The 12418-nt window shown below is 36.7% G+C and overlaps 2 protein-coding genes across 2 annotated transcripts; both read right to left on the bottom strand.

Annotated features, from left to right (window-relative positions):
* Positions 1-1536: 1536 nt before the first annotated feature.
* On the bottom strand, positions 1537-5617 carry LOC128200791 (E3 ubiquitin-protein ligase TM129-like). The gene is made up of 5 exons (XM_052895337.1): positions 4722-5617; positions 4388-4517; positions 3397-3651; positions 3085-3206; positions 1537-2786 (listed from the first exon to the last, which is right to left on the bottom strand). Exons 1-5 carry the CDS (start codon positions 5135-5137, stop codon positions 2609-2611), a joined length of 1101 nt encoding a protein of 366 aa, XP_052751297.1. The 5' UTR covers positions 5138-5617; the 3' UTR covers positions 1537-2608.
* A 2169-nt stretch (positions 5618-7786) lies between these two features.
* Positions 7787-11658, bottom strand: LOC128200790 (E3 ubiquitin-protein ligase TM129-like). The gene is made up of 5 exons (XM_052895336.1): positions 10763-11658; positions 10429-10558; positions 9438-9692; positions 9125-9246; positions 7787-8826 (listed from the first exon to the last, which is right to left on the bottom strand). The coding sequence occupies exons 1-5, from the start codon at positions 11176-11178 to the stop codon at positions 8649-8651; spliced, it is 1101 nt and encodes a 366-aa protein (XP_052751296.1). The 5' UTR covers positions 11179-11658; the 3' UTR covers positions 7787-8648.
* Positions 11659-12418: the final 760 nt, after the last annotated feature.

Raw genomic sequence — 12418 nt, 5'->3', positions numbered from 1 at the left:
ATGGGTAGCTATACCGATTCCCAGATATATAGCGGCTATGCAAAGAATAGCTGCGAATAGGTTATCTGTCGTCGACATATACAACTATGGGTTATAGCCGACTAACCGACCGTCAACTGTAGTGCCATTTTATAAACAAACAGCCTAGACATCAACCTTGACGCAGCGATGAAATATTGAAATGGTATTCACTAATTCCTAACACGCGACACAAGCGCTCAACTACGAGCTTTAAGACGAGCGGAGTAAACGGGAACTACTCGAGGCTGTGCGGTTTGACATTTTGTCATTGTATTTGGTGTTCTCTAACAAAAATCATCAGCCTCGTTTTCGCCGACAACCTAGCCTACAGCTTCGATTTCTTATGTCAAAATCAAAAGCTTTGTTTCCTACTCCGTTTGCATAGTATTCCACTAATAAATTCATTTGTTTTTCGAGTTCTGCAATATTTAATTGCATTGAAATTATCAATTTGTAATTAAAAACGATGGCAGATCGTTTATGTGTAATCCATTTCAATCCATTTGTTGAAAGAAGCTAAAATAGAAAATGATTGTAAGTAAAATAGAGAAGGCTTGGTGAATTTAGCTGAACCACTTGAAGCTGGCATCTTTTCTTCAGATGTGTTTTCCATAGCGAGGGCACGCTTCTCTAGAAATTCAAGAAATTCAGCAAGTTTTGGTACTACCTTTGCATTTATTTCTAAACGAAAACCAGCTAGCCAGAAAGATATGGTGTCAACAGAGGGATACTAAATTAAATAAACAACAGAGATGTAGACAAGAAACAAGAGCTACAGACTAAATCAAATTCAACACACTTGTTTTTTATTTTGATTTATTTATTTCTCCCTTTATCAAACTTGGAATGGCAAACGAGATGACAACCCATCTGATAGAAAGTGGTAATCGTCGCCTATAGACATGAGCGTTACCATGGACAATAACGTCACCATATAACGACTTACTTTTATTTTGGTTTATTTCAAATAAATACTAGATGTGTCTCGTTTTAGCTTATGACAATATTATACAAAAGACAAAGACAAGAATAGTTGTCTCATATTTTTGTTGTTGTTGGTTGTTCTGTTATTTTAATCTATGTCGCAAGCCGGTCACTAGGCTGTTATCGAATACTGAAAATGTTGATTGTTGATAGTGGTCGAATAACTTGAGTACGGTGAATTATAAATACTTAATATTTTTTAACGGATATAATGATATCGCAAGAACAACAGTCATCCGTGATCTTCGAATACTTGTGATTTATATATGTTATGATAAATACGCCTCACTCCTTACAGGATGCTTATGCTCAGTAGTGGACAGTTAACGAATATGATGATAGTGAAGAATAGAAGACACGTTAATAGAGGACGAGTTGTAATTGACACACGAAACCCATTTATTTGGGGAAATTAAAGGGATTGTTGGTAATAGGGTCTAACTTACCCATTGCCAGCAATACGCCCTACCAGGTACCACCCTACCTGCACGCGGTTCCTCCTGGAAACCGTCGTGATTAATTCTAGTGGAATTCGTCACAATGGGCTAACTGCTGTTGCCAATCCGCCTGCCGAGCGTGGCAACAGCAGTTGCAAAACTCCCCTTACTGGGAAGGCTTATGTCCACCAGCGGACAGTTAGCGGCTGAAATAATAAAATAGTGTAGCAGGTTTATGGTTTTAATGTTTTCAAATAAGGGTTAATGGTTACAAAAAAAAAAAAAATTAAACAAAAGATTAAAATAAATGAATACATTTATTTACATTTATTTATATATTTAGACACTAATTTAAGCAACATTTACCTAGTTTAAACATTCGAAATTACTTACAAATCATTGGTAACCTAATTATAAATATTAAAAAATGTATAAGTTTAAAAAAAATCACAGCCTCTATAAGCACCAATAATGTACATATAAATCGATTAATAATATTTAATTACAATATAAAAATGGATTGTGTAAAAATAGAATTACATTAGGTGGGTAATATTATATTCAAATACATTTATCATCAAACATTTAAATACACAATTTACCATTGATTCCAATCTATTCAGCAGTTTCAAACATTCAAACATGTAACATATATATTTACAAATTTTCACATTTATAAAATTAAGTAAGATATTTCTAAAGTTATACTAATTACCGGCAAATAGAGTAATTTTTTGTTGGTGGTACAATTAAAAACTATAATAGTAAAAATTTTGTTCACTTAAAAATACGAAAAATTATGTTCTAAAATAAAGAAAACGGCCATCTCTTATAAATATCCCACACAAATTTTGTAGGCTACTTGTATCTGACGACTGAATTCAGTTACTGCAAGAACAGCAACCGTCTAACGGGTATTAATTCGTATAAAACAATACCTATTGACAAGTATCAAGTTACAAATCGTTACAATTACAAAATATTAATATCATGGCGAGTAGTCAAAGAATAAAAAAAAAAAATTAGAATTCATTGCTTTAATTCAATAATAATTAAAAGAAGAAAACAGATTTATTTCATTGAGAGCCGACCTTGTAAAAAACTTTGTTCAAAGTTCGGTCAGCACTAGAGTTGTTCATTTTAAGTGCAAGTATGCAGTTGGACAACTAGACTGGAGCCTGGGAGCGGGGCGCGGGGCGCGCGGGGCGCGCGGGGCACACGTCCAGCAGGCAGAAGGGCGCGCGGCACACGGGGCACGTGCAGCGGCCCGCCAGCCACCGCTCCTGCGGGCCCGCCGCGCGCGTCGCCCACCACCGCCCTATGCACGCCGCGCACCACAGCACCCTGTACGCCCGAGTATAGACATTTCATTCGGTCCACACTAACTTCACTTCATTGAGTTGAGACAACTTTTTTGCTAACGAGGTATCTCCACCGAATGCGCTCATAGGAACGATATATTCTATGGCCCAGACCCCGTACTATCCGGGACATGGTTCTTTCGATGTATCCATAAAAACTATCGTAGTTAACTATGCTAAGTGCCACACTATCACACCGATCGCCCGGCCCACGAGGAACCAGGCGACAAACATCTGGGGGCACACTATTTGTTATATTATATAAACAAGAAGTAACTAACCTGCAGTTACAATTTTTGCACTGCTGTAGGCCGCCCCCTAAATGTGGTGGAGGTGCCAAACATCGGCGCGTGATCTTCACGTCCGCTTGACTCTGCATACAACAGATGCACTGTTCTATTTCCTGCATTAAAACAAACGAATATTCAAATTTTTTTTTTTTTTTTTTGTAATTTCAACATGCTAAATATCACTTAGGAATCTACTTTCGATTATTTATTTACCCGTTACTTCATAAGTAAAAAATAATAATGATAGATATAAAACAAATTTCAAATTTAAAAAATTACGTGACAGAGAGCAAAAACACTTACCTGGTCCACATAATAAATAGGATTCTGTTCAATATGTTGCTTGAACACTGCGACAAATCTCTCGATCTGAGTGGTTAAGAGAGATAGGTGTTCGGGCACCCTTATGGGGCGGGCCAGCCTCTGCAGCAGGTCCCTCATAGCAGCTGTCGACACACGAAACACGAAGCGCTCCACTTCGTCAACAGATGGAATTGCTTCTATATTCACATATTGAATTTTGTCTTCTCCCGATGATGTGACATTATGATTGTCCGTCTGGTAGATTAATAATGTAATTTAAAAGTATTCTATACATTTAAATGCCAAAATTGTTCTAATAAAGCTTAGTGTTTAACGTAGTTACATTCTACACATTTATAGATATTTAAATTTGAATCAGATGATTTCCACATTAAAATCTGTCTGAACTTAAGGCAGGGAAAAGTATGAATTTTGGACATTTAGTAAAGAATCCAGTTAATAAGCATTTTGTAATCATTAATCACTTGGATGGGAATGGTATCCAATATATAACAATATCGAGTAAAACATACATTAATGCTAGCACAGCTGAACATATTCCTACCCCGTACTGTGGGTCAGTAGTTTTTACGCTTGGCAGGCAGGTCGGTAAGTCAATTAGGGTTTGATGATGTTTTAAGAGGGACTCTTCTGTGAATACGAACACCAGTTTTTTTTTTATGCAATTACAATGGCAAACAAGCTGACTGCCCACCTGATGGAAAGTGGTAACCTATACAGGTCGCCTATAGACGTGAGCAGTATCATGGACATAACAGAGTATACTGATTCGCCCATGATACTCCCCATGCGTTGCCATTCCTGAGGACTCAATGCCCTGTAAATTTACTGCCATATTCCAACGTCCATACCAAAACACAGCCATGAAAACATGACTGCTTCACAGTAGAAACAAGAATATGACAGAGATACCAAAGCAAACGACTTTTGTATAAAATCTCTCACTGGTAAACAGGCAATGAATACTTACAGCAGTAACCATGAGTGTGCAGTCGTCCTGCTTCACAATATTCAACTTGTATTGTGACACTTTTATGAGCCAGGTTTCAGTGGCTACAAATTTACTTGTAGCTGTTAATGGTACGGACACTTTATCAACACTGAAAAATTAAAATATTATTTAATAAATATATTATAAGGAGATTAGATATTTTAAATTCTCCTACTGGTTATTAACCACCTATTGAGGGCTAAAAATTTATACTCTATAATAACATACTTTTATTACATTACACTTTAAAGAAATAAATAATACTTTAAACAAATACTTTATACAGGTTATAGAAGAAAAAATGATCTCTCACCTTCTAAATTCAATATTAAGGCTGTTAGCCACCACTCGCCAATCTTGTCCAGGTGAGGCATAATATAGCAGCGACCTCACAGCGGGATGTTTGGTACTGTTGTATTCCCACCAACACAGTATCTTATAGCACATCATTATTGGTAAAATCGCTGTTCCCACAGCCGCCGACAACATCCACGGCCCTCGCTCGCCCCCGCACCACAAACAAATTACATACCCAAATGGTAACGTGGAATGTATTAGAGCGGTCATCGTTATCCTCTTCGTATGATATTCAATAAAGTTCTTTTTTTCCGAACCCAAATAGTTTTCAAATAGCTGAGCGATGACGAAGCCAGCTGATACGAACTCCGTGGGTGGATATAACACACATATTGAAAATAACACGTAAAGCAATGTTAGCAGCACATCCATTATTGAAAATATAATACTTATTCTATAAACTATATAAAATTCCTAAAAATTAACTATACACTAGCATAAAAGAGTAAAAGTTTGAATAATATACGTATTTAAAGCACACTTCACACCACTCACAGTCTTCCAAATCAAAACTAATATGGCGCTGACAAGTGACAGTGACAAGGGATGGATAGCGATGTGTAACTATACCCATAACCAGCTATATAGCGGATATACAAATAATAGCCGCAGCTAGTTTATCTGTCGTCGACATAGACAGCTAATGATTATAGCCGGCTACCGATAGCCGCGGTAGCTGTCGTAGCTGGAAGTAACGATAGCGTATGCCAGTCGACAATTTATTGCTTTAATAGCCGCCCGGCTGTATTACGTTGAGTTCTAACCTCACCGCAGTAACAAATAAATTAGATAATCCAATATGCGAATTTTTTTTTATTTATTTCATTTTTCTTGCAAATAACTATTATATTACTATATATTTATTAAGAAAAAAATTATATTATCAATAAGAGTTAGCGACATCTACGATCTGTGAATTTAAAGTTTGAGATAGCCTATTCGATTATAGTTGAAATAGCTTAAAGCCTTTTAACTCATTACATACATTGCACCACTATAACCAAAATAAAAAAAAAAAAAAAGAAAAAACACTCGAATTATCTAACATTATATTGCTGCGTTGAGAATCGAATCCGATGTGGTGTGGCTGGGCAGTTGTTCAACTAAATAACTAACGCTAAGCATCTCGCTATTGGGTCGATCATAATGAGTCTTTCCTATAATAGCTGATAGCCAAATAGCTGGCCATTTAGCCAGCTTTTACATCATAAATAGCCGGATACGAGTTATTAAAATTTTGGCTAGTTACCCATCGCTAGTGGTGAATAGCGATGGGTAGCTATACCGATTCCCAGATATATAGCGGCTATGCAAAGAATAGCTGCGAATAGGTTATCTGTCGTCGACATATACAACTATGGGTTATAGCCGACTAACCGACCGTCAACTGTAGTGCCATTTTATAAACAAACAGCCTAGACATCAACCTTGACGCAGCGATGAAATATTGAAATGGTATTCACTAATTCCTAACACGCGACACAAGCGCTCAACTACGAGCTTTAAGACGAGCGGAGTAAACGGGAACTACTCGAGGCTGTGCGGTTTGACATTTTGTCATTGTATTTGGTGTTCTCTAACAAAAATCATCAGCCTCGTTTTCGCCGACAACCTAGCCTACAGCTTCGATTTCTTATGTCAAAATCAAAAGCTTTGTTTCCTACTCCGTTTGCATAGTATTCCACTAATAAATTCATTTGTTTTTCGAGTTCTGCAATATTTAATTGCATTGAAATTATCAATTTGTAATTAAAAACGATGGCAGATCGTTTATGTGTAATCCATTTCAATCCATTTGTTGAAAGAAGCTAAAATAGAAAATGATTGTAAGTAAAATAGAGAAGGCTTGGTGAATTTAGCTGAACCACTTGAAGCTGGCATCTTTTCTTCAGATGTGTTTTCCATAGCGAGGGCACGCTTCTCTAGAAATTCAAGAAATTCAGCAAGTTTTGGTACTACCTTTGCATTTATTTCTAAACGAAAACCAGCTAGCCAGAAAGATATGGTGTCAACAGAGGGATACTAAATTAAATAAACAACAGAGATGTAGACAAGAAACAAGAGCTACAGACTAAATCAAATTCAACACACTTGTTTTTTATTTTGATTTATTTATTTCTCCCTTTATCAAACTTGGAATGGCAAACGAGATGACAACCCATCTGATAGAAAGTGGTAATCGTCGCCTATAGACATGAGCGTTACCATGGACAATAACGTCACCATATAACGACTTACTTTTATTTTGGTTTATTTCAAATAAATACTAGATGTGTCTCGTTTTAGCTTATGACAATATTATACAAAAGACAAAGACAAGAATAGTTGTCTCATATTTTTGTTGTTGTTGGTTGTTCTGTTATTTTAATCTATGTCGCAAGCCGGTCACTAGGCTGTTATCGAATACTGAAAATGTTGATTGTTGATAGTGGTCGAATAACTTGAGTACGGTGAATTATAAATACTTAATATTTTTTAACGGATATAATGATATCGCAAGAACAACAGTCATCCGTGATCTTCGAATACTTGTGATTTATATATGTTATGATAAATACGCCTCACTCCTTACAGGATGCTTATGCTCAGTAGTGGACAGTTAACGAATATGATGATAGTGAAGAATAGAAGACACGTTAATAGAGGACGAGTTGTAATTGACACACGAAACCCATTTATTTGGGGAAATTAAAGGGATTGTTGGTAATAGGGTCTAACTTACCCATTGCCAGCAATACGCCCTACCAGGTACCACCCTACCTGCACGCGGTTCCCCCTGGAAACCGTCGTGATTAATTCTAGTGGAATTCGTCACAATGGGCTAACTGCTGTTGCCAATCCGCCTGCCGAGCGTGGCAACAGCAGTTGCAAAACTCCCCTTACTGGGAAGGCTTATGTCCACCAGCGGACAGTTAGCGGCTGAAATAATAAAATAGTGTAGCAGGTTTATGGTTTTAATGTTTTCAAATAAGGGTTAATGGTTACAAAAAAAAAAAAAAAAAAAATTAAACAAAAGATTAAAATAAATGAATACATTTATTTACATTTATTTATATATTTAGACACTAATTTAAGCAACATTTACCTAGTTTAAACATTCGAAATTACTTACAAATCATTGGTAACCTAATTATAAATATTAAAAAATGTATAAGTTTAAAAAAAATCACAGCCTCTATAAGCACCAATAATGTACATATAAATCGATTAATAATATTTAATTACAATATAAAAATGGATTGTGTAAAAATAGAATTACATTAGGTGGGTAATATTATATTCAAATACATTTATCATCAAACATTTAAATACACAATTTACCATTGATTCCAATCTATTCAGCAGTTTCAAACATTCAAACATGTAACATATATATTTACAAATTTTCACATTTATAAAATTAAGTAAGATATTTCTAAAGTTATACTAATTACCGGCAAATAGAGTAATTTTTTGTTGGTGGTACAATTAAAAACTATAATAGTAAAAATTTTGTTCACTTAAAAATACGAAAAATTATGTTCTAAAATAAAGAAAACGGCCATCTCTTATAAATATCCCACACAAATTTTGTAGGCTACTTGTATCTGACGACTGAATTCAGTTACTGCAAGAACAGCAACCGTCTAACGGGTATTAATTCGTATAAAACAATACCTATTGACAAGTATCAAGTTACAAATCGTTACAATTACAAAATATTAATATCATGGCGAGTAGTCAAAGAATAAAAAAAAAATTAGAATTCATTGCTTTAATTCAATAATAATTAAAAGAAGAAAACAGATTTATTTCATTGAGAGCCGACCTTGTAAAAAACTTTGTTCAAAGTTCGGTCAGCACTAGAGTTGTTCATTTTAAGTGCAAGTATGCAGTTGGACAACTAGACTGGAGCCTGGGAGCGGGGCGCGGGGCGCGCGGGGCGCGCGGGGCACACGTCCAGCAGGCAGAAGGGCGCGCGGCACACGGGGCACGTGCAGCGGCCCGCCAGCCACCGCTCCTGCGGGCCCGCCGCGCGCGTCGCCCACCACCGCCCTATGCACGCCGCGCACCACAGCACCCTGTACGCCCGAGTATAGACATTTCATTCGGTCCACACTAACTTCACTTCATTGAGTTGAGACAACTTTTTTGCTAACGAGGTATCTCCACCGAATGCGCTCATAGGAACGATATATTCTATGGCCCAGACCCCGTACTATCCGGGACATGGTTCTTTCGATGTATCCATAAAAACTATCGTAGTTAACTATGCTAAGTGCCACACTATCACACCGATCGCCCGGCCCACGAGGAACCAGGCGACAAACATCTGGGGGCACACTATTTGTTATATTATATAAACAAGAAGTAACTAACCTGCAGTTACAATTTTTGCACTGCTGTAGGCCGCCCCCTAAATGTGGTGGAGGTGCCAAACATCGGCGCGTGATCTTCACGTCCGCTTGACTCTGCATACAACAGATGCACTGTTCTATTTCCTGCATTAAAACAAACGAATATTCAAATTTTTTTTTTTTTTTTTTTTTAATTTAAACATGCTAAATATCACTTAGGAATCTACTTTCGATTATTTATTTACCCGTTACTTCATAAGTAAAAAATAATAATGATAGATATAAAACAAATTTCAAATTTAAAAAATTACGTGACAGAGAGCAAAAACACTTACCTGGTCCACATAATAAATAGGATTCTGTTCAATATGTTGCTTGAACACTGCGACAAATCTCTCGATCTGAGTGGTTAAGAGAGATAGGTGTTCGGGCACCCTTATGGGGCGGGCCAGCCTCTGCAGCAGGTCCCTCATAGCAGCTGTCGACACACGAAACACGAAGCGCTCCACTTCGTCAACAGATGGAATTGCTTCTATATTCACATATTGAATTTTGTCTTCTCCCGATGATGTGACATTATGATTGTCCGTCTGGTAGATTAATAATGTAATTTAAAAGTATTCTATACATTTAAATGCCAAAATTGTTCTAATAAAGCTTAGTGTTTAACGTAGTTACATTCTACACATTTATAGATATTTAAATTTGAATCAGATGATTTCCACATTAAAATCTGTCTGAACTTAAGGCAGGGAAAAGTATGAATTTTGGACATTTAGTAAAGAATCCAGTTAATAAGCATTTTGTAATCATTAATCACTTGGATGGGAATGGTATCCAATATATAACAATATCGAGTAAAACATACATTAATGCTAGCACAGCTGAACATATTCCTACCCCGTACTGTGGGTCAGTAGTTTTTACGCTTGGCAGGCAGGTCGGTAAGTCAATTAGGGTTTGATGATGTTTTAAGAGGGACTCTTCTGTGAATACGAACACCAGTTTTTTTTTTATGCAATTACAATGGCAAACAAGCTGACTGCCCACCTGATGGAAAGTGGTAACCTATACAGGTCGCCTATAGACGTGAGCAGTATCATGGACATAACAGAGTATACTGATTCGCCCATGATACTCCCCATGCGTTGCCATTCCTGAGGACTCAATGCCCTGTAAATTTACTGCCATATTCCAACGTCCATACCAAAACACAGCCATGAAAACATGACTGCTTCACAGTAGAAACAAGAATATGACAGAGATACCAAAGCAAACGACTTTTGTATAAAATCTCTCACTGGTAAACAGGCAATGAATACTTACAGCAGTAACCATGAGTGTGCAGTCGTCCTGCTTCACAATATTCAACTTGTATTGTGACACTTTTATGAGCCAGGTTTCAGTGGCTACAAATTTACTTGTAGCTGTTAATGGTACGGACACTTTATCAACACTGAAAAATTAAAATATTATTTAATAAATATATTATAAGGAGATTAGATATTTTAAATTCTCCTACTGGTTATTAACCACCTATTGAGGGCTAAAAATTTATACTCTATAATAACATACTTTTATTACATTACACTTTAAAGAAATAAATAATACTTTAAACAAATACTTTATACAGGTTATAGAAGAAAAAATGATCTCTCACCTTCTAAATTCAATATTAAGGCTGTTAGCCACCACTCGCCAATCTTGTCCAGGTGAGGCATAATATAGCAGCGACCTCACAGCGGGATGTTTGGTACTGTTGTATTCCCACCAACACAGTATCTTATAGCACATCATTATTGGTAAAATCGCTGTTCCCACAGCCGCCGACAACATCCACGGCCCTCGCTCGCCCCCGCACCACAAACAAATTACATACCCAAATGGTAACGTGGAATGTATTAGAGCGGTCATCGTTATCCTCTTCGTATGATATTCAATAAAGTTCTTTTTTTCCGAACCCAAATAGTTTTCAAATAGCTGAGCGATGACGAAGCCAGCTGATACGAACTCCGTGGGTGGATATAACACACATATTGAAAATAACACGTAAAGCAATGTTAGCAGCACATCCATTATTGAAAATATAATACTTATTCTATAAACTATATAAAATTCCTAAAAATTAACTATACACTAGCATAAAAGAGTAAAAGTTTGAATAATATACGTATTTAAAGCACACTTCACACCACTCACAGTCTTCCAAATCAAAACTAATATGGCGCTGACAAGTGACAGTGACAAGGGATGGATAGCGATGTGTAACTATACCCATAACCAGCTATATAGCGGATATACAAATAATAGCCGCAGCTAGTTTATCTGTCGTCGACATAGACAGCTAATGATTATAGCCGGCTACCGATAGCCGCGGTAGCTGTCGTAGCTGGAAGTAACGATAGCGTATGCCAGTCGACAATTTATTGCTTTAATAGCCGCCCGGCTGTATTACGTTGAGTTCTAACCTCACCGCAGTAACAAATAAATTAGATAATCCAATATGCGAATTTTTTTTTATTTATTTCATTTTTCTTGCAAATAACTATTATATTACTATATATTTATTAAGAAAAAAATTATATTATCAATAAGAGTTAGCGACATCTACGATCTGTGAATTTAAAGTTTGAGATAGCCTATTCGATTATAGTTGAAATAGCTTAAAGCCTTTTAACTCATTACATACATTGCACCACTATAACCAAAATAAAAAAAAATAAAAAGAAAAAACACTCGAATTATCTAACATTATATTGCTGCGTTGAGAATCGAATCCGATGTGGTGTGGCTGGGCAGTTGTTCAACTAAATAACTAACGCTAAGCATCTCGCTATTGGGTCGATCATAATGAGTCTTTCCTATAATAGCTGATAGCCAAATAGCTGGCCATTTAGCCAGCTTTTACATCATAAATAGCCGGATACGAGTTATTAAAATTTTGGCTAGTTACCCATCGCTAGTGGTGAATAGCGATGGGTAGCTATACCGATTCCCAGATATATAGCGGCTATGCAAAGAATAGCTGCGAATAGGTTATCTGTCGTCGACATATACAACTATGGGTTATAGCCGACTAACCGACCGTCAACTGTAGTGCCATTTTATAAACAAACAGCCTAGACATCAACCTTGACGCAGCGATGAAATATTGAAATGGTATTCACTAATTCCTAACACGCGACACAAGCGCTCAACTACGAGCTTTAAGACGAGCGGAGTAAACGGGAACTACTCGAGGCTGTGCGGTTTGACATTTTGTCATTGTATTTGGTGTTCTCTAACAAAAATCATCAGCCTCGTTTTCGCCGACAAC

Source organism: Galleria mellonella, unplaced genomic scaffold (assembly GCF_026898425.1).
Source record: "Galleria mellonella isolate WM207_F2 unplaced genomic scaffold, CSIRO_AGI_GalMel_v1 utg270, whole genome shotgun sequence".
NCBI lineage: Eukaryota > Metazoa > Arthropoda > Insecta > Lepidoptera > Pyralidae > Galleria > Galleria mellonella.
This window is presented reverse-complemented; position numbering and strand designations above follow the sequence as displayed.